The sequence below is a fragment of the Anabrus simplex genome, chromosome 2, assembly GCF_040414725.1.
Source record: "Anabrus simplex isolate iqAnaSimp1 chromosome 2, ASM4041472v1, whole genome shotgun sequence".
In the NCBI taxonomy this organism is placed as follows: Eukaryota; Metazoa; Arthropoda; class Insecta; order Orthoptera; family Tettigoniidae; genus Anabrus; species Anabrus simplex.
The window spans coordinates 955,646,533-955,670,472 of record NC_090266.1 but is presented as its reverse complement, the minus strand read 5'-3'; the positions used below and the strand labels follow the sequence as shown (position 1 = coordinate 955,670,472).

The 23,940-nt window shown below is 42.5% G+C and overlaps 1 protein-coding gene across 1 annotated transcript in view; it reads right to left on the bottom strand.

The window, feature by feature from the left end:
- Positions 1-18,628, bottom strand: part of LOC136863213 (cytochrome P450 3A16) — a 193,029-nt gene extending 174,401 nt beyond the window's left edge. The window contains exon 1 of the mRNA XM_067139583.2: positions 18,483-18,628. Coding sequence (XP_066995684.2) covers positions 18,483-18,547 — 65 coding nt within the window. The 5' untranslated portion in view covers positions 18,548-18,628. The remainder of the gene's footprint in view (positions 1-18,482) is intronic.
- Between the last annotated feature and the right edge of the window lie 5,312 nt (positions 18,629-23,940).

Sequence of the window (23,940 nt, the reverse complement as noted above, 5' to 3'; positions counted from 1 at the left end):
AGTTTTTGAGATATAGATCTCATTTTAAAAATTACCCCCCTTAGCGACGGAATATCCAAAAATCCACCTTTAGCGAGCACCTACATGTTAAGAATGTATCCCCAAAATTTCATTTCTTTATGTCCAGTAGTTTTTGCTCGGTGATGATGATGAATCAGTCAGGATAAGTTATTTTATATATATACAAGCTCACAAATGCCCCCCCCCCCAAAAAAAAACAGGAAACTGCATAAGAATCATCATTAGTTCTTAAGTTACGGAATTCTATCCCCGTACCTGGCGTAGGATTTCTGCTGTTAAAAAGCGAACTGTTTTTGTGGCCCAACTTTTAAGAGTGATTATATATATATACTAGCAAGATACCCGTGCTTCGCTACGGTATTATACTGAAATTTATAATTGAATCCGCCGAAATTCGCGATCTGACTCGTTTTCTGAGAGATTACGGCAAAGTTCCTCCCATTTTTCAATCTTTCTTTCCAGCAATCAATTGGTCAGTTGGGTCCGTAAATCTTCGTCATCTTTTCCTATAAGCATTTCTTTTTTGCTAGTTGCTTTACGTCGCACCAACACAGAGGTCCTATGGCGACGATGGGACAGGAAAGGCCTAGGAATGGGAGGGAAGCGGCTGTGACCATGAAGTACAGCCCCAGCATTTGCCCGGTGTGAAAATGGGAAATATAAGCATTTTTAATATGGATCAAATCCTAGAGGTGATCCGGCATGCTGTCGTCTTGGGTGCCTTGGCAGTACTGAACCCGCGGCCGGACTGCATTCGTAGTCATTACCCGGCTAGGACCAGTTTCCAGCGCGGTCCGCAAATTTTGACGGCGGTCCAGAACATTATTATCATCATTATTATTATTATTATTATTATTATTATTATTATTATTATTATTATTATTATTCAGGACCACACAGCAAGATGCAAGACCGCTACTTGGCGGTAAATTACATCTGCTGCCATTGGCATTGCTGACTATGTGACCAGCACCATTGTCGCGCGTAGGCAAGTGCGCCGAATTTCCGTCGATAGGAATGATATACTTCCGTGCATTATTGACCTTATTATAGAGGAGTACAAGGAGCCTCCATGGCTCAGACGGTAGCGCGTCGGCCTCTCACCGCTGGATACCGTGGTTCAAATCCCGGTCTCTCCATGTGATATTTGTGCTGGACAAAGCGGAGGCGGGACAGGTTTTTCTCCGGGTACTCCGGTTTTCCCTGTCATCTTTCATTCCAGCAACACTCCATTCTCATTTCATTGCATCTATTATTCATTAATAAAACAGGTTGTAAGTTTTCATTTTCATATAGAGGTGTACAATTGCAGCGTCAATATCATTCCTATCGTTAATTTCAAATGTGTTTTAAAATTTTATTTACATGCCAGGAGAATCTGCTGTAATCAAAGAACGTTCTCCAAAGGAAAAGATGGCTCTTGAAAACGAACCCAGAAAAGATTAAAAATGATCGGTTTATGATCAGAATAAGTACATTGAAAATCCACAGCCTGTTTGAAGTCATTCGTCCGGGTCGGGAATGGAATGAATGAAGCCCCCACCTAGCGGCGAGGATAGGAATTTTGCCGGCTGCCGAAGCCTGTCGCACTCCTCTGGGGCAATGATTAATGAATGACAGATGAAATGAAATGATATTGGAGAGTGTTGCTGGAATGAATTATGACAGCGAGCACCAACATCGTAATATAAATGTATCCTCAAAATTTAATTTCTTTATGTTGAGTAGTTTTGGCTCGGCGATGATGAATCAGTCAGTCAGTCAGTCAGTCAGGACATGTTATTTTATATATATAGATAGATATCGTATGCAAGGAGAAGTCTTCATTTAGAGAGAGGAGACAGTGGTTACAGAGGTAATTGGTAGAGCTGTGCAAAACGACGTGTAGACTTAAACTCTGTCTAGACTCGTTCACATAGCTCGATAGCTGCAGTCGCTAAGTGCGGCCAGTATCCAGTATTCGGGAGATAGTAGGTTCGAACCCTACTGTCGGCAGCCCTGAAAATGGTTTTCTGTGGTTTCTCATTTACACACCAAAAAATGCTGGGGCTGTACCTTAATTAAGGCCACGGCCGCTTCCTTCCCACTCCTAGCCCTTCCTTGTCCCATCGTCACCGTAAGCCATGTCTGCTTCGGTGCGACTTAAAAGCAACTAGCAAAAAAAAAAAAAAAAAAAAAAAGACTCGTTCACAGCGTCCTGCTCGAGCACTCTTCAGCGAGTGTTTGGATAGGACCAAACTCGAAAAGGCACTCAACTTCACGAACAAATTAGTCTACCAAACTGTCCATGCTGTCTGATCACAATAAGAAACGTAGCTCGCTCACTGGTACATTGATTACCACAAGGATCGATTCTCCGAACATCTTTCTTGTACAAGCACAGCATATCGTCGTTGGGCCTAGAAAAACCGCTATGTAATAATCTTTCAGCTTAGAACTCCAACCAGAAAGGTTCTGTCATTTCAGATTCAGTACTGTATAACTTCAACGAAGTTTCATTCTAAGTGATACATGTGCTCCCCCACCCCCTCAACGTTGCCACATAACGATATTTTGAGGTGCAACGACGATTCGTATCACTTAACGCACACACGTTAAAGCTGAAACATGGCAACAACTCTCAGTTAATGTTATTTGCTTTACGCCCCATCAACTACTTTTACGGTTTTCGGAGACGCCGAGGTGCCTGAATTTAGTCCCGCAGGAGTTCTTATACGTGCCAGTAAATCTACCGACACGGGGCTGACGTATTTGAGCACCAAAAACCACCGGACTGAGCCAGGATCGAACCTGCCAAGATGGGGTCAGAGGACCAGCGCTTCTACCGTCTGAGCCACTCAGCCCGGCAACTCTCAGTTTGATCACCCACCGAGTGAATGAACAATCGAGTGGTATGGTATACCGAGCCTGCTATTGAGTTCAGGTTGGCACACACAGCTCACTGTTCAAATATCCCCCATTTCGATTGAGCAGCAAAAAGTCGGTGCAGACTTTCATTTAAGAAATCTGTTTGTTCCAGCAGCAGGCTCGTCTTTTTGACCACACGAGCTGAGTAGAGGTGTGATCTGACGGAACGAGGTCAGACATTCTCACTGCACCGCTCGGGTAGTTGGCACATTACAGGAACCGAACCCTTCAAGTTCGTATCCTCTGACAGACTTTTCCCACACTGGTGGGGTCAAAGGTGCGATCTGTGTCGCTCATGAGGACGTGGCGGCCCAATTTTACGGTCGGATGCCCTTTCAGTCTCCAACCCATACGGAGAGATGTATTCAACTATTACATGTTTCTGTGACAGTTAACAATGCATTATGTTTGGGTACACAAATGACGTGCGTATCAAGACGAACACACATGTTTCTGTGACAGTTAACAATGCATTATGTTTGGGTACACAAATGAAGTGCGTATCAAGACGAACACATACAAAATGTAGGTCTATCCAAGGCATTGAAACTAACCAGACGTGACAAATCTCCGCCCCGTAGAGGAATCTAACCCAGTCCTGTCACTACATTAATCAATCAGCCAAAAGCCGAATAATAATAATAATAATAATAATAATAATAATAATAATAATAATAATAATAATAATAATTATTATTATTATTATTATTATTATTATTATTATTATTATTGCCAAAATTTTAGGAAAGGCTTCTATAAACTATAGGAGGTGGAAGACTGGGCAGGATATGCACATACAGTAGATGAGAAAAGATACAGATGATTCAAAGCACTCAATCCCATTTGCTTTCTTCGAACGTAGATATGCTAGTGAATATACAAAACTAATTCATACGCCTTCCGTGTGTCCTACTGAAAGTGGTCTTACAGAAGAAGGTTCCAGGAACGACTGCCTACGTTAAATGTACGTACGTTGACAATCTAAATTATGAACTTTAATATCTGTTACATACATTTAATAGACAAGACATGTGTTACCCTTTCACACAAGTAAATGAAGCTATCTGCACGTTAGTCGGAAACATTCGCGCTAGGGCTGGATCTAAATAAAGAATGTTCAGGAGAAATGAACAATTTCTTTTTCTGCTGTTACTGGTAAGGCCCTGTATATATGACGTCAAGATAATGTCCAATTTCAAACATTTTTAAAAATTGCCGGGCTGACTGGCTCGGACGGTTGAGGCGCTGGCCTTCTGACCCCAACTTGGCAGGTTCGATCCTGGCTCAGTCCAGTGGTATTTGAAGGTGCTCAAATACGACAGCCTCTTGTCTGTAGATTTGCTGGCACGTAAAAGATCTGCAGGACTAAATTCCGGCACCTCGGTATCTCCGAAAACCGTAAAAGTAGTTAGTGGGGCATAAAGCAAATAGGCTAACATTATTATTATTTTTTTTTTTTTTTTAATTTATGTCTGTAGCTCAGGGAGTATTTAATGATGAATGACTTAGGGCTATAATGAAATACATTACAATACTTCGCGACGTGAAAACGTTCACTTCTTGTACGTACGTTTTCATAAAACTTACGCATCCATACTGCCTGAAGCTGCAGTAGAGTGGACGTACTTAGAATTATTTCTTGCACATTGCGCATGCATACGTCCTGAAGCCGCAGTGAAGCTAATTGTACAGCTGCAGTGCAGTGATGTTCATAGAACTGCTTAAACACATACGAATGCAGAATACGTCCTGCAGCAGCAGCTGAGAAGTGATTTGAACAGCTGCAGTGCAGTGGTGTAGGCCTACTTAGAACTGCTGCTTACCTATAACGCATGCATGATGTCTAAAGGATAGTACGGCAGGTGGTGTAAGCCGAGTGGCAAAATGAGATTTCTACCTCACAAACTTCGTACTTTACTTCTTCCTAGGACAAACCATTCGCTAATATTTACAAAAAATGCTAAGTGCAGACAGTCATCCCTACCTTCCGTAAGGTTATTTGTACTTATTTCAAACATGCTGTATGCAATGCAAAATATTAACAGATTTAAGATTGACGAGACTGTTGATACCAAATCATAACCAAACCACAAGAACGTAAATGATTCTTTAAACCCACGTGCATGACATTCGGATCGCGGCCACTTTAGAGACTACCAATGTTTATATCACGTCCTCAGTATTCAGATTCCATACTCAGATGTTTAAATACTGTTTCGTTTTAGGGGTCTTACCTCATGAAGGAGAGAGAATCAGATGCGGTTGGGAAGTAGCCCTGAAGGAAAATATAGACAGAGCCATGGACCTAGTTGAATACCCGATAAGGAGGGAGGCAAGGATAGAGCGGGAACGTAAAAGTAGACGTAGAGAGTGTGTATGGCACGATAAGGAATGCAAGGTATTAAGGTGCGCAGTAATGGAGGACTTGGAAAAAAAAAAATATATTAACTGACGGTAACAAGGAAAGAAACTTTTGTAGATTAAGAAAGGAGTATAAAAGAAAATCGCCGGGAAGAAAAATGCATGGTCAAAGGAACAAGTAGAGTTAATTAATAAAAAATGCAGGTTAAACCAGGGGGAGAGAGTTTGGAAAGAATAAATAAAATTAACAAAGGAGGATGGGGGGGGGGGGGGGTCCAAGCCAGGATTATGACCAGCGGGTGATATACTTCAGGGGTTTATTAAGGAGAAAGGACTGCTGGAAGTTGAAAGAGGGAATAAGGAGACCAGGGAGAAATCTAGAGGTCTGTATTTATGAACTCGACAAAGAGATTGACATGGAGGAATTCCAGGATGTACTGGACAAACTTAAAAGAGTAAATCTGCAAGGGGATTGAATGGTATAAATAACATGGTATGGAAATTGGTAAATATAGACAGATAAGGGGGGAATTACAAAACTGTTTAATAGGATATTTAATGGTGGTAAAATACCCGAAGGGTGGGAAGGTGGGATCATCTCCCCAATATACAAGAAAAAAACTCTGCCGGGCAACTATCGAGGGATAACACTACTGGACTCACTGAGCAAGATATATAGGCCTACAGGGGTTTTGGCAAAAATGTTAACGACTTGGGCAGAACACCACGCAATAATATCAATACTACAGGGAGGGTTTCGAAAAGGAAGATGGACTACAGACAATATTATGACTGAAGACTTATTGATAAATACTTAAGGGAAAAAGGCTGTGTGTACCTGGCCGCCATAGATTTCGAGAAAGCTATCGATACGGTCAGCAGGGAGGCACTGAGAAAATAGGCAGATAGGGAGTCTCCAGGAAGATAAGGGAGATTCAGACGATTTGCCACAAGGTATACTGTTGTATTAAGATAGGAAAAAACTTAATCAGTGGGCCGATAGATTGTAAGTTTGATTTGAAACAAGGATGCAAACTTTCGCCGTTATTTTTGTTATTTATAAATGATATCTTGGAAGGACACTGAGGAACAAAATGGGCAGTACCTGTAGTACAGAAGTTAGAGATCCCAGGATTGATTTTCGCGGATGACGTCATTCTTATGGCCTTAACAGGAGGTGGTCTACAAAAAAGTCAGAATGAGTTGTCGGAGTTCGCGGAAAAATGGGCCTTAAAAATCAACAGCAAAAAGTCGAAAGTGATAACTAATCAAAAGAAAAGGAGAAATAAAGAGGATCTGGTTGATCCAGGGGGAAAGAATAGAAGTAGATTAAATAGAGTACTTAGGAGTCGTGTTAAATAGAAGAGGGTGGGAAGAGGGGTGTCGCAGCACTAGCTGCGGTCAAGACATTAGTAGCAAAATTCCCGGGGATAGATTACAAGATTCTGAGGTTGGTAGATTATTAGCGCTGATGACTAGAATAAGAGATATTCAACGGCAACGATGGATGGAGGAATGTAGAAAAAACATCTTTGAGTCTATTTTATGAGGTAGTCCAGGTCTCCAGTATTAGCATACGATTCGGAGAGAAAAGGTGGAGAAGAGGTTTAACACGGTGGATCTTGGGGTTACATAAGAACAAGGGATGGACAAGGAGAAATGACTAAATGTTGTGCATTCTATGTGGGAACAGGGCGGATGAATTACACCTAGCTGGTGAATGTGTGGAGACAAAAGTTAAGGAATAAGTTCCCAAGTGTTAAACAACAACAATTATGTACAACTGGTGATAAACCAAAAATTATTGCATGGATCTCCAAAGAATGGAACAGCAAGGGAAATTTGATTCCTAAGTGCCGTGATGAAACTTTGTGAAAGAAAGGTGAAGTCAGCATGTGATAGTGAGTCAAGACATGACTGTGTAAACACACAAGTGGAAAGGAATTTAAACTGTATTGAGGACGGACCTGAGGCAGCAGAAAATTAATACACCCAGCAGAAAGTAAGAGGTTGTCAAAGTTCGCCGGTAGTAGTATTGTGATACCAGACTAGCTGAGGCAACGTTAATGCGGGTCTGGGCCAGGTATTACAGGCAGTTGCAGTTTTCATTAGTTTAGTTTTAGGGGTCTTAGGTCATTGTGAACAACCCGGAGTACCCACACAGCCTGATTGTGGGTCCAAGGAATGTATACGTAGTGCTCGTGAAGCTCCTGATATGAATAGATAGGTACGTGTGTTGGAGGTGAATACTAGGACTGTTCAAGTAGAAGCCGCAGTCTGTATCGTAGGTAATATCTGGCACTGACTAGGGGTGCTGGTGAGAAACCACCAAAACAGGATGAGTAAAGAATAGGATTTTAACCCACTCCACTTCTCAACTGTCCCCACACCAAGTACATTCAGTTTCTGTTTAAGACTGCCAAGCCGAGGCAGTAAAGGCGCGCTTGGATCTTCTGGATTCCGAAACAATTTAGAACCGAGTTCCGCTTCTGGACTCATCTGGCCATGAGGTCCACTCAGCCTATACACACGCCATCGTCTCATCCATTTCCACATTTTATTTCGTTCTCCCTTTCATTCTTATCTGTTCGTCTTCGTCCATGCGGACGTAGTGACAGATAATGTACAAAATAAATGCAAAATAAAGCTATCATTAACACCTTTACTACTGTCCTAGACAGGACAATGTCATTCCTTCCTCCACCCGATTAAGTTTGTTTTAACGATTTGATTTCCGTCTGGAACTTAACTGGTGGTCCGTGTCTATTATAATACGGTAGTGTGTGTGGAATATCGGGAAACACGAAGAAAACTGCAGGAGAGGATATCAAAATAAGAGAAACAGCGAAGAAATGTCGAGAGCTGGCAAGTGGCAGGAACGGGACTATAGTAAACGACTTTATGATACAGTTTATATTTAACCCACGCTTTTCCTAGTCTACATGAAGAAAGAAACGTAAAAACGAAGCGCTGACGCGCCTCAAATCTTAAAGAAACCCGCTCGGAAGTTGGGAACACTGACAACTAGACCAACGTTGCTACATATGTTGGGTCACCAATCCATAGACTGGTTTGATACAGCTCTCCGTGCCACCCTATCCTGTGCTAACCACTTCATGTCTACGTAACTATTAAATCTACGCTAATCTGTTAGTCATATTCATCCCGTGGTTTACCCCTACTGTTCTTATTGCGTACACTTTCCTCAAAAACTAACCAATCAACACTGTCGAATGTATTTTCTAGAACTAAGAATGTCCTTCACGTGGGCTTCTCCTAATTCTATCTTCCAACATCAGACGTAGTCAGGATTCCACATTTCTTCAAGCCAAACTGATCTCCCTACCCAGCTTCAACTTTTCTTTCCATTCTCCTGTAAATAGTAAGTGTTAAAATTTTGCAAGCGTGAGATACTAAACTATTGGTACGAATAGTTTTCACGTATGACATTTACTTTGTTGGAAATAGGTATAACATTTTGTTCAAAATCTGATGGCACTTCTGTACCATACAGAAACTCCTAGGAAAATTGCCAAGAGGTCTGCATGTGGTTACATTTATAAGGATCGTTTTCTCAAATAAGCAAAAGCAAAGCGAAATAATCTCCGTACAGACCATGAAGGCCCTTGGAGGGGTGGAAGGTAAAGTCTTCCACTATCCGTAACCTCTGCACTCGACGGGGGGTAGAATGGTTGGCTCTACGCCCGGCCGCATTTGCCCCTAGGAATTAACCTGGTACTCATTTTTGGTGTAGGCTGAGTGAACCTCAGGGCCATGTGCACCTCCGGAAGTGGAAATCTCGTTTCTTAAATTTTACGACTTCCTGACGGGGATTCGAACCCACATCCTCCCGGGTGAACCGAGCAAGCATTTACCGCCTCGTTATTTTTGACGTAGATCAACCTCCCAAGGTTTGAACTGCTATCCCATACCTATACAAGTATGATTTTTTCGCATTAATGATAAGGCGACAAAAATATTTAGAAGCGATTGAGATATCTTAACGAATCGTATGATTCTGGTTTCAAAACGTGATTTTGTTAGAGAATAGCGAATAACGCGATAAGGTCAGTCTGAAGCGAAATTTACTTGTTTTGCGATAAATGTGAAACTGCAGCGAAATTCGTGGAAAACAAAGTATGAATGGAAACGAAAGACGGAATAAGGATTTTTCAATTCGACAGAAATACCTGTTAGTTTTAATATTCTAGGAAATGCCTTAATGATTTGGCCTTATAGGATGAAAGCCATGACCATGAAGGATGTAAGGGTAATTAAAGTTACCTATTAGCTCTGATGAAGATTACAAAAGGGAATAATTAATGATTACAATATTCTTTCTTTCTTTCTTTCTTTCTTGATCTGTTTACCCTCCAGGGTTGGTTTTTCCCCTCGAACTCTGCGAGGGATCCCACCTCTACCCCCTCAAGGGCAATGTCCTGGAGCGTGAGACATTGAGTCGGGGGATACAACTGGGGAGAATGACCAGTATCTCGCCCAGGCGGCCTCACCTGCTATGCTGAACAGGGGCCTTGGTGGGGGATGGGGAGATTGGAAGGAATAGGCAAGGAAGAGGGAAGGAAGCGGCCGTGGCCTTAAGTTAGGTACCATTGGCCAGGAGGTGAAGTGGGAAACCACGGAAAACCACTTCCAGGATGGCTGAGGTGGGAATCTAACCTATCTCTACTCAGTTGACCTCCCGAGGCTGAGTGGACCCCGTTCCAGCCCTCTTACCACTTTTCAAATTTTCGTAGCAGAGCCGGGAATCGAACCCGGGCCTTCGGGGGTGCAGCTAATCACACTAACCACTACACCAGAGGCGTACTTTTATTTAATTACTTATTTATAAATTAATCTTTCTCACACAGTAAGTAATTCTCCAATCACATGAATTCAACTTTTTATGAATACTTTTTGGAAAGTATTAAAACAGTGAGTCCCATTTTGCGAAATAACGCGAAAACTTGTTCCCTTCACGCGAAATCATACATAAATTAATGCAAAAAATCATGCCTCTATCCATAGATATGGCCTTGTTAGCCAGCAACTGACATCGACGGACAGTTACGAATTCCCGATAGCAGAGAACTGAAGAGATGAAATGTTTAAGTCAGTTTAACAGACACGGACGTATACCATACCATGAGCTTAATTACCCCACTCCTAACATGTCATCACACTTATCGCCTTGAATATTTCAACAATGCTCTCCCTAGTCCATCCATTAGATAACGTCTTCGTCGCCATAAGACCTATCTGTGTCGGTGCGACGTAAAGCCCCTAGCAAAAAAAAAAAAAAAGATAACGTCTATATGTAGTTTAGTGTATTGGGAGGGGCACCATTGCTCATTGGTCTGAACGTACAGGCAGTGTTGATAATCAGAAGTTCTTTTTGCTGCGCTTCGCGTAATCCAACATATTAATCTATGCATCTGCTAAGTAACGGCATTTGAGTGCATGAGTCATTCACACGTGTGGAGTACGAGTTCGTATTTTCGGAAGACTTATCAGATGTATCGTCCCACCCACACATTTCCTGTAACGGAATACAGAAATGCATTTTTAATTTCCCTGTGAAAAGACTGATGAGTTGATTACAACATTAGGACGTACTAAGCAGATCAGCATCAACTCTAAGCTCGCATGCAATTATAGGCCTTATCGAGGATTATTTCATATATAGATTTACACTTGGACTCGATAACATCGTAAACAAATTTGTAGCGCGTGGACGGTTTCGTACCGGGAGCGACCGTGCTGGATGCGACCACGCCAAAATAACGTCTATAATGATAAAGCGAATAAACCATCGTGCGGCATGCAATCAATTCACTTCTGATCTGTATTTAAGGCAGTCGCCGAAGTGGCAGATTGTCTATCGGCTGTTTACCTACCTTTTTCAGAAATAATTTCAGGTAATTTGGAAATGTATCGAACATTTTCCTTAGTAAATTATTGCAATCCCTAACTACTTCCTATAAAGTAATATTTGCCCCAATTTGTCCTCTCGAATTTCTACTTCATCTTCATATTGTGATGTTTCCTTTTAAAAGCACCCCCAAGCCAAACCCCATGGCACTACAGCCATTGAAGGGCCTTGGCCTACCAAGCGACCGCTGCTCAGCCCGAAGACCTGCAGATTACGAGTTGTCGTGTGGTCAGCACGACGAATCCTCTCGGCCGTTATTCTTGGCTTTCTAGACCGGGGCCGCAATCTCACCGTCAGATAGCTCCTCAATTCTAATCACGTAGGCTGAGTGCACCTCGAACCAGCCCTCAGGTCCAGGTAAAAATCCCTGACCTGGCCCGGAATCTAACCCGGGGCCTCCCGGTAAGGCCCGCCGCAAAATGAGACGCAGGTCCGTGAGGTGACGCAGGATGACTCACGGTGAGTTTCTGCGAACCACAGAACTGACTGGACCCGCGCATGTTACGGCGCAGAGTGACGTGACGCAGTTGCTGCCCGTGGTGACCCTGCGGACCGCAGTCTCTCTTCCGCAGTTTCCTGCAAGACTCACGGTGATTTTGGTTGTTCATATTGTTGATAAACCATTTTACCGACTCAGGAATTATTTTTGAAATGTCATATTAAATGTCTTTTTTGTCTAAACCACCATAAACAATATATTGTGTTTTGAGGAAGAATTAATGTACAATATAAAGCAACAGAATACAAATGTATTGCAGTTAAATGTTTTATCTATTGATGAATGCAAAAACAATTGTTTTGAAATGAGAAATTCCAAAAATAAACTCATGTGACAAATACAAATTATTTGTAATGGCTAAACTGAGATATACAAATTGAAAACTTATTTCCATACACAAAAAAATGAGTTTTAGTGAGAAAAATAAGTAACAAATGTGACGGTAATGACATAGGTGGAGTCATAATGCAAAGAGAGATTTCAAGGTCAAAACCGTAAATGTGGGTTGGGGGAGGGAAGGGTGGATGTACAGTCGAGTAATTCCACACTCAGTATTACTCTACCTATGTTTTGTCTGGGGAGGGAATATCTCATGACATTCCAAATTATACATTACACTGATTTAGTTTACAACGACTAGTTCTTGAGTTGGTTGTAGATATTACCTTTGTGCGTTATGTAATGTATTCATGTTGTATTTAAACTTGCGTCATAAAAATGTACTCAGTTACTGTATAATTATAAACTTTTCACGGAATCTTTAGGATTGTATTTCCAGATTAATTCAGAGTACATAAATCTTGTGCACGGTTATAGTAGTTCTCTATTTTAACAGAAAGAACAATTTCATTCCCTACCCGGTAAGCAGTTCTATAAATTTCTTAACCATTTCTGGTTCTGATTAGATTACCTTATCTTGGATGACGACATAACTTCTAAAAATGAAAATTGGGTTTTCAACACTGGTCGCATCCGGCACGCTTACAACGCTGTCGATAGTGGCACCGGTCGCATCTGGCACGACACCGCGTGAACCTCTCTCAGCTGACTGCGCTTTACGGTTTTAGGAGACGCCGAGGTGCCGAAATGTTGTCTTATAGGAGTTTACGTTCCTACGTATCTACCGACACAAGGCCGACGTATCTGAGCATCTTCAAACCTACCATGTTGGAGTCCGAAGGCCAGCGCGTTAACCGTCTGAGCCACTCAGCCCGGCGCGCTACTTTGAGATAGATAATGTATACAGTTGTCCGTTAGTCTCCACAACAATCAATCACTTAAATCTAAAACTAAACAGTGAGTCGAGGCACTTTGGTGATATTAGTACTCAAGTGGCCTTCTAGCCTCGTAATAGTATCAGCCTGGTTCTGAGACAAGTGCCGTAGTACTAGAGAATTGTTTGTAGGTGCAGTAACAGAGTGAATGTAATGTGTGTATTATGGGAAACCATCTTATGTATATTCAACCCCACAAAAATTGACCGGCAAAGAAATATTTAATTTTGTACCTTATCGAAAGGCGAGGATATTCATGAACTAGATAGCCGGTTGCCGAAGATGATATAATTTGAATCCTACACCTGCACAAGATCTTCATCCTATTTCAAACAAGAAGTTTTTGAAAGGAAGTAGCCTCTTGCGACAAGTTTTGTGCGGTTGAGTGTACAAAACAAAAGTCAGCTAAAATGCCTCTAAACACGAACCAATCTGTAGGCTGGCTGGCTCGCTCTGTTCTGAAAACACGCGTGATCGCGGCCCCTTTAATTTCTCAGTTTCAAAAAATAAGAACTGCTGTCACTGAAGTCTATACGAAAGAGAAAATATTGGGCTAAAAATTGGTTTTTACAGAGGAAAGATTTTAGTCATACAAATATTATTAGAACCATTCGATTTTAGAAACTTTCTACGAATGGATATATACACCATGAACTGCTCGACGACAAATCTGCTCGAGTCCCACAACCGCCCTGCACACGACCCATTTTGAGTTGGGAGATTGTGTGGTCTGCGCAAGTTAGATCGTTGCAGACAAGTCCCTGTGTGTGGATCGGAAAACTGAACCGCACAGAGATTTGGAGTAGGGGTTGAGACCACGAAAAATAAATGACGGCATCAACCACAGACAAGTCGTCGCTTGTGGACCCTAAGCATGTCTACTTTTGGGTCCTGGTGGGTGGAAGAAAGATGCACACATGCGATAGCCTCTAATCGTGACAAAAGTTCGAATGGTTCCAAAAATCCCCAAATGGATGTATAGTCCAAGTGCTGCTCTCATCTTCACCTTCCATCGCTAATAATAGTAATATTGATTTTACATCCAACTAATGCCTTAGTGGCGAGATGTAGTGTTTACAGGGCGCTATGTCTTCTGGTATGGGCTAGAATAAATTTGTTAGTTTCACTAACCTGTCTCAGTCTCATCCTTGGCTTCGACAATATGAAAGTGACCGAGGTATGAGTGATTCTAGTAATACCATTCCTTATGCAGCCAGTTTCTGTTATGAATGGTGTGAAAATATCGCTCATAGGGTCGGTTGGCGCATGCATTTCAGTGGGCTTGGCCGACTGATATGTAATAGCAACTTCTGGTTCGGTGAGGATAGCAACGGGAAACTACGTCACTCATTTCCCTAGTACGCCTCTCCAGTGACACCTAAGCTCTTTATGACAGCTTTCGACGGAGCTGTGGATGATCAAACCAGGCTTCGGGCTGAATACCCAACACACTATTACGGTTGTCCTGAGACTCCGAGGTGCCGACATTTTGTCCCGCAGCAGTTCTTTAAAATGCCAATAAATCTACAGACACGATGCTGACTTGTTTGAGTACCTTCAAATACCACCGGACTGAGCCAGGACCGAACCTGCAAAGCTGAGTTCAGAAAGCCAGCGCTCTACCATCTGAGCAACTCCAGTCCCACCGTTCTTCCACAGGCTGATGGGGTCGCAAGTGTGAAATGTGTATCATGTGAACTTGGTCGTGTTTTTCAGCCGGATGCCCTTCCTGTCGCCAACCTTATTTGGATGGGTGTATTCACTATTGCGTGTTTCTGTGGTGGTTTTGTTTGGTGTATATGAAGAGTGTATATTGAAACGAACATCCAGTCCCCGGGTCAAGAATTAATCAGACGTGGCTAAAATCCCCAACCTGAGCGGGAATAGAAGCCGTGACCTTATACTGCTACTCGAATGATCAAATTCATTCAGAGAAGTGTAAGCTTACAGTTTTACGTGATAGTTTTTTTAAAATGTTTAAATTCTAGCTATTTGTTCGGAGTGTCGACCTACAAAGATCTTTTGCCCCTACCTGCACCATTTGGAAATTGGTGAAGTGTAAAGTGTTGAACGTGAGGAAAGGAACGTTAAGGACGACACGAACACCCAGTCCCCAGGCCAAGGATATTAATCATTTACAATTGAAAACCTCTAACCCGGCCGGGAATCGAACCCGGGGCCGCCCGGTGACATGCGGACGCGTTGCCCCGTACACCGCGAGGCCGGACTACGTGATAAGTTTACATCGCCATAGGACCTCCAGTTTTATGTGGAATCCGAATCGTGTAGAAGTGACTTTTTCTTTCAAAAAGCCCATAATCGGCGACTGGGATAAGAACCGCGGTCGCTTTGGTGGAAAGCCAGTTCCGGTGTCACTCTGCTTATCACGACCTTCCAGGATAGCCTGTATGACTAGAAAATCTCGCTACTCCTCCGGAAACTATCTGCGAGAACTACAGGACTTGTGTGCCTTCACAACGGAACAGGATTGGAAGTAGTGTGATAATCGTCTACATTCGCTCAATGAAACTTACGAAGCAAACCCGACCAAATAAAATAGGTGGGCAACTTAGGTCCATGGGAATGGCCGGAAATTATCACATCATTGAATAATTCTAATCACGATAAATTTTACTTCGAACGGCAAACATTCAGAAGTGAGGAATGAACAGCTCTAGAATGTTGTTGGAGTCCATAGACTCGTTTGATTCAGCTCTTCACGCCATCCTATCCTGTGCTAACCTTTTCATTTCTACGCGACTGCTACATCCTACATCTGCTCTAATCTGCTTGTCATATTCATACCTTGGTCTACCCCTACGGTTCTTACCGCCTACACTTCCCTCAAAAACCAACTGCACAAGTCCTGGGTGTCATGTGTCCTATCATTTGTTCTAGAATATGTCAATACTAGCAAGATACCCGTGCTTCGCTACGGTATTATACTGAAATTTATAATTTAATGCTTAACATTTTATATATAATCCGCCAAAATTCGCGATCTGACGGCAAAGTTTCTCCCATTCTTCAATCCACCTTTCCAGCAATCGATTTCTTACTTCCCGTGCTAGCTCCAGGTATTCCGCCCGGTCAGTTGGGTCCTTAAATCTTTGCCAACTTTTCCTATAAGCATTTTTAATATGGACAAATCCTTGGAGACCCGGCATGGTGTCGCCTTGGGTGCCATGGCGGTACTGAAGCCGCGGCCGAACTACATTCGTAACTACATTCGTAAGTCATTACCCGGTCAGGACACGTTCCCAGCGCGGTCCGCACATTTGATGATGATGATGATTATTATTTTTATTATTATTATTGTTCTGGACGGCGCAGCAAGATGCAAGACCGCTACTTGGCGGTAAATTACGTCTGTTGCCATTGTCATTGCTGACAATGTGACCAAGCACCATTGTCGCGCGAAGGGAAGTGTGCGGGATTTCTGGCGATACGAATTATATACTTCCGTGCATTATTGACCTTATTAGAGAGGTGAACAATTGCACGGTCAATTTCATTCCTATCGTTTATTTACAATCTGCTCAAATTTTTATTTATGTGCCAGGAGAATCTACTGTAACGTAACCAAGTTCTTCAGAGAAAAAGATGGCTCTTGAAAACGAACCCAGGAAAGATTAAAAATTATCGGTTTATGATCAGAATAAAGTACATTATGAATGGTAATATCAATTGGTCTCAACTCCTTTTCCACCCCACTGCCGTTAAGTTGATCCCCCCCTCCCCCCAAAAAAGAAAGGCGTGTTTCTTTATGCTTAAAGGAGATTCCAAATACCAATGTTCACGTCTGTTACCTTCAGTTTTGAGATATGTTACCCCATAAAAAGAATTCACTTTTTTCACTTCCTTTCACACTCCTCCTCCCACTGCCTTCAGTAAATTTTCCGGAAAGAATACTCGTTTCTATATTAGTAAAGGATCTTCTAAATAGCAATTATCACGACTGTAACATCTTCAATTTTTGAGATATGTGTCCTCATAAAAGGAATTCAACTCCTTTTCACACACACACACACACCAAGATGACTTTCCCTCAAAACTGCGTTTTCCTTTGTTTTTAAAGGAGATCCAAATATCAATTTTCACGTCTAACATTTTACGTTTCTGAGATACTGTAGATATAGTCTTTCAAAAAATTCACCCCAATTTTCCGAAAACAAAGAAAATAATGTTTATTTTTAAAGGAGATTCTGAATACCAATTTTCAGGTCTGTAATATCTTCAGTTTCGGAGATATAAGTATCCTCATTAAAGGCATTCAATCCCTTTTTCACCCCTCCTAGTGAGATTTCCCGAAAACAAAAAATATGTGCATCTTTTAAAGGAGATTCTAAATACCAATTTTTACATTTGTAAACTTTACAAGTTTTGAGATACCGGTATAGATACTGATTTTAAAATCCACCCCCTTTTCACCCCCTTAGCGACGGAATATCCAAAAAACCTCCCTCAGCCAGCACCTACACTGTAATATAAATGTGCCCTCAAAATGTCATTTCGTTATGTCCAGTAGTTTTAGCTTGGCGATGATGAATCAGTTAGTCAGGACAAGTTCTTTTTACAACACTGCAGTATCTAAAACCAGAAAATAACACAATTTAGTGAAAACTTCGTACGTGGTATTACGCAACTCGAGGGTGAATGAAATCACTACAGAACGATTAGTTATTGGCGCATACTTTACCACTTATGAAACAGATGAAATGGTGACATGTGGGAGTCCCCTCTTAATAAATGGAAGTTGCATACTGCTGTACGGCAATTAAAACTCTGTAGGCCTATGATTGGTTTATAAATAACTCTTTGTTTACTAATTACTCTGCATTAGTGATTATCAACATTTCCCCGCACTTTCTTGAATGTTGGGTCCCGATATATTATAACTCCACACATTCATAATTTTTTAATGCCCCATCGAAACTCCTCCTGAGTGTACAACTACCAAAATTCACATAACCTACTTACTGCTGTGTAACATTCCTAAAAATTATAGTTCTCTCTCGAATGAACCGCATTCAAAATTTTCCATAAGTTTTTCACCCTTTCACAAACAACTTTATGAATTAGTGTTGTGAATAAACTATTCACAAGTCAACCAAAACCACCGCCCGGTTTATCTGCACTTCACGAATTGGAATATGGGAGTCCCCTCCTGTAATGTAAGAAGAAGACGTTCCCAATTTAACTGTTTTATCTCAACACAATTTTTCTCTCTACCACTATGGAACGCATGCAGAGTAAAATTAAACAGTAATTACTGTAGTTTCTGGTGCATAAGAGCTCTCAGAGTAATAATATACCGTATTTAACGCTACCCCTCTACACAACGCCCCTCGTCACAACTCTTATGCAAACTTTGTGCAGATGACTACTACATCACTGTATCATTCTAAAGTATTTAACAGCCACGAAAGTTTTACTTTTCTATGGATATGACAATACTCTTCTGAAAGGATTTTAAAGCGTTAATACTCACCGGTAAGCAACCGCTAACAGAAGTGCGACGGCAGCGACGCAGATTCCAATCGTTTCCAGAGCCATGATAGATGCCACCGACTCCTCAAGCAAGCACTGGACAACTGGCGAGCGTTCAGAGGGATTCGCCGTAGAGACAGACGACTCCAGCGGTGCCGAGGCGCATGCGCTCTACGCTACCGCGCCCTATGCTGAATAGAAATAGACCCGACTGGAAGGGTGGATTCTTGTAACTTCACAGCGGAGGTTTCAGGAAATAAGAAACTGAGTCTGTTTAAAGATGGGTTTAGAAACACAAAAAATCACATTAACGAACTAAGAATATACTAACAACGTAAGCGTCGCGACTAAGAAAGAGCTACAACGTCTCTAAGTTCTTTTCCTTATTTGGATATGGCATTGAAACTGAACGTAAACGATTAAAAGAAATGCCAGTCGCTCATGAAAAGACGTAAAGAGGGGCATATTTTCATGTCTAATGAATACCAAAATCCACAACGGGATATGTCATGGACCAGTAAGAGGAGGCTCCCAGAAGGGGCATTTGTCACCTTGCTGAGGTTGGCCTTCCTTCGTAACTATAGCGCCCTACACTTTCATCTACCTCTAGACCTATCATCATACCCCAACTACCTAAAGCTGCCCATTATATAAAATTCCGATGAAATGAAATGGCGTCTGGCTTTTAGTGCCGGGAGTGTCCTAGGACACGTTCGGGTCGCCAGGTGGAGGTCTTTTGATTTGACCCCCACAGGCGACCTGCGCGTCGTGACGAGGATGAAATGATGATGAAGACGACACATGCACCCAGCCGCTGTGCCAGCGAAATTAACCAATGAAGGTTAAAATTACCGACCCTGCCGGGAATCGAACCCGGGACCCCTGTGACCAAAGGCCAGCACGCTAACTAACCATTTAGCCATGGAGCCGGACACAATCTCCGACAAATCATTACATTAGAATTTTCCCAGAGGAATAAGGAGTATTTTAAATCTTTAAGATCAGGGCCGATGACCTTCGATGTTAGGCCCCTTTAAACAACAAGTATCATCACCATCAAATCTTTAAGATCACTCAGTTTATCCCGAGACTCCTCGTGGTGTGTATACCCGCTTACATAGATATAAGCAAGAGAGAATTGAGAGAGAAAGAAGGAAAGAATGAGCAGTATAAGTGAGATGGCATTTTGCAGTAAACATTAGTAATACGAACTCACTTTAAGATGAACACTCAGTTAACATGTACAAAATGTTGGTCCCGGCAAGGAAAGCATTATTTCTTATGGAAGGTGTCCTCGGTTAACCGAATTTCGGTTACCACGAACTAAGAACTCTGTTATAATAAATTTATGAAATACAATGTGTACAAATTGACTGAAAAAACATGCTTGACTGTCAATAACGTTATTGGCTTTACGTCCCACAAACTACTTTTACGGTTTTCGGAGACGCCGAGGTGCCGGAATTTAGTCCCGCAGTTTTTTTTAAACGTGCCAGTAAATCTACCGTCACGAGACCGACGTATTTCAGCAACTTCAAATACCACCGGACTGAGCCAGGATCGAACCTGCCAAGTTGGGGTCAGAATGTCAGTGCCTCAGCCGTCTGAGCCACTCAGTCCGGCTGTTCGACGGTAATTGCCAGTTATCGTCTTTAGCATTAATCCTAGAAGTGCCGAGTGTTTCCCCCTAAATGCCAGGCCAATTACTTATGCATTGCACATTTATTCTTTAAACAAATTTAATACTGGGCGAGTTGGCCGTGCGGTTAGAGGCGCGCGGCTGTGAGCTTGCATCCGGGAGATAATGGGTTCGAATCCCACTGTCGGCAGCCTCGAAGATGGTTTTCCGTGGTTTCCCATTATCACACCAGGCAAATGCTGGAGCTGTACCATAATTAAGGCCACGGCCGCTTCCTTCCAACTTATACTCCTTTCCTATCCCATCGTCGCCATAAGACCTATCTGTGTCGGTGCGACGTGAAACGACTAGCAAACAAATTTAAGTAGGCCTACCTACGCTTAGTTAGAGAAAAGTTAGACATGTAGCATACCATATTACTCAGAAAACTTTATTTAACATACTCATATACAGTAAGTAATAAGTCCGCCTTTGTGGTGTAGTGGTTAGTGTGATTAGCTGCCACCCCCAGAGGTTCGGGTTCGATTCCCGGCTCTGCCACGAAAATTTGAAAAGTGGTACAAGGGCTGGAACGGGGTCCAATCAGCCTCGGGAGGTCAACTGAGTAGAGGTAGGTTCGATTCCCACCTCAGCCATCCTAGAAGTGGTTTTCCGTGGTTTACCACTTCTTCTCCAGCCAAATGCCGGGATGGTACCTAACTTAAGGCCACGGCCGCTTCCTTCCCTCTTCCTTGCCTGTCTCATCCAATCTTTCCATCCCTCCACAAGGCCCCTGTTGAGCATAGCAGGTGAGGCCACCTGGGAGAGGTACTGGTCATTCTCCCCAGTTGTATCCCCGACCCAAAGTCTGAAGCTCCAGGACACTGCCCTGTCGGTAGAGGTAGAGGTGGGATCCCTCTCCGAGTCCGAGGGAAATACCGACCCTGGAGGGTAAACAGATTAAGAAGAAGAAGATATAAGTAATAGATAATTTATTTACACGGTGATTATCAGGCGATCAAAATTTTGGAAAACTAAATAAGATATTTTTTATATTTTCACATTCAGCGTTAATGATAAAAGATACTCATTTTTTAAAATCTATATACAAAACACGCAACATTTCTCCAAGTTTTAAAAATACTTCCTCGATGGTAAACACAGAAATAAAAACAACAAAAACAAAATTAGTAGTTCCGAGCTGCACACAGGTCCGTCAGCCGGGGTCATTCTTGGAGAGTTTTCTTTCCCTGCCAGTTCTCATAGGTCTCCAAAAGTGCTGCATCCCACAATTACACTTCAGAAGAAACAATATCAAAATAAACTCAATAATCGGTCAAAAGATAACGAAAGGTAGGTCTATACACAGAAACTGACAGCAAGAGCCAAGGAGCGCGAAGTTGCGTAACAACTGTGACCACAGGGGGATAAGCAAAATGCAGGTGACTTTTCTGAGTCATTTGCAGCTAGTGATGAATTTGTGATGAAACTTGAAGCTTTCTCTTCAATGTCTTACTTGTTATAATAGCATAAGTGAAAGATAAATTATGTTACGGCTCATTAAGCAAATACATGTACTATGAGCCGCGCATGCGAGGTGGCATTCTAGTGATATATAGCGTCGCAAGCGCGACGTTTGCCAGTTCTAGGGTTAAGGGAGAGTTGTAATATCTGAAGCCATCTCTTTAGAGTTAATTTATAACTGTTAGGCTCTTCAGCCTGCCGAAACTATACATCGCTACACCTGAAAAAGAAACAACTTAATAATGTTATCATTAGAGCTCATAAAAAAATATTATCTGCATCCGCACTTCCTTCATCCGCACTCTCATCCGCATCCGCGAATGGTTATCCGCATCCGCGAATGGCTATCCGCGGATATCGTAAATATTTAACTACAGTATATTACACCCAATGTATTGAAACTAATGCATCTGTTAACATAATACGATAGGTCTGATACCTGGCATCACCGAGCTCGATAGCTGCAGTCGCTTAAGTGCGGCCAATATCCAGTATTCGGGAGATAGTAGGTTCGAACACCACTGTCGGCAGCCCTGAAGATGGTTTTACGTGGTTTCCCATTTTCACACTAGGCAAATGCTGAGGCTGTACATTAAATAAAACCACGGCCGCTTCCTTCCCAGTCCTAGCCCTTTTCCTGCCCCATCGTCGCCATAAGACCTATCTGTGTCGATGCGACGCAAAGCCAATAGCAAAAAAAAAAAAAAAAGAAACCTGGCATCACGACCCCTACAGTCACAGGTTTATGTGGGCTTACCTCTTGCGACAACTACCGACGTATCGACATTTGTCCCTTCTTTCTGCGGGCAGGAGCCAGTTAGGCTTAGGTCAGATTTACGGCTTTATGGTGTCAAGGCTCCACCATTCTCCCGTACCAATGTCAAGGGTCCCCTAATCACAAGCAAAAATAAGAGCATATCTAAGTGAAAATCAATATACTTCATTACTTACAAATTCTCCGCACTGCCATACAGTTTGCATCCGCCAAGACACTAACTTAGCGGATATCCGTATTCGTGCAGGGCTCTACGTTTTCTCTTTCAGGTAGTTTATAAATGTATTTACTCCAAGTTGGTTTCGGTGGACTGAAGAGGGTTCTTAGTGTGCGCTCGAATAGGTGGAATAATGAGCGGTATAATCCGCAGATTTCGCACATGTATTCCGTCTCTGTGCGGTAGTGGTTATCATGATTACCTGCCACCCCCAGAGGCCCGGCTTCGATTCCCACCTCAGCCATCCTCGAAGTGATTTTCCGTGGTTTCCCACTTCTCCTCCAGGCAAATGCCCGGATGGTACCTAACTTAAGGCCACGGCCGCTTCCTTCCCGCTTCCTTGTCTCTCCCTTCCAAACTTCCCATCCCCCACAAGGTCTCAGTTCAGCACAGGAGGTGAGGCCGCCTGGGCGAGGTACTGGTCACCCTCCCCAGTTCCATCCCCCTCGCCAGTTCCATACCCCGACCCAATGTCTCACGCTCCAGGACACTGCCCTTGAGGCAGTAGAGGTGGGATCCCTCGCTGAAACCAAAGGAAAAATCAACCCTGGAGTGTACACAGATTAAGAAAGAAAGAAAGAAAGAAAGAAAGAAAGAAAGAAAGAAAGAAAACGAAAGCATTCACTGGACACCTGATGATAGCCTTTTCTATTACAGATGCGATAGTGAAAATCATGCATTGCTCCTCGGGTGTAGAGGTGTCTCGACTCGTAGTTGGTTGTTTCCCATTCCTCGCTGAGTATGGCTGGAGTGAGGTAAAACTCTGGAACTATTTCTGCTGTTTTCTGTCGTCGCTCTTCTAAGAATGTTTTACTGGCTGCGGTAGGCAACAGGTTGTTACAGGTTATCAGATCCCCTATGAAAGATTTAGTTTCTTCCAGATGGTATACAAGTCGGGTTGGAGTAAACTTTGTGATACAGAGAGTTCTTTTAATATATCTGGCCTTGACTCTGTCTAAGACTTACAGATTTCTATGGTATATGATGCCACAGAGGTGACTGTGAGTCTGAATTGTGACAATGCGCTCCCGAGTGAGAGAGATTTGAGATTGCGGATGTCCATCGTGGCTTTTATTGCAGCAATAGCCCTGCCCTCATTATGTTTCGTGAAAGTGAGTCCCGTGACCTGTAGTGTCACCCCTAAATATTTAAACGACTTAACTATTTCTAGTCTCTGATTTCCGCAGAGGGGTGTGTCATTTTATCGCCAGCTTTCATCCTTTAGGAAACTTCATGGTCTTCGTTTTATTTTGGTTTCTGTGCATGTTGTTACCATGAGACCACTTCTCTAGATTCTTGTACTGATGTCCTTTTGTTACTTAGTA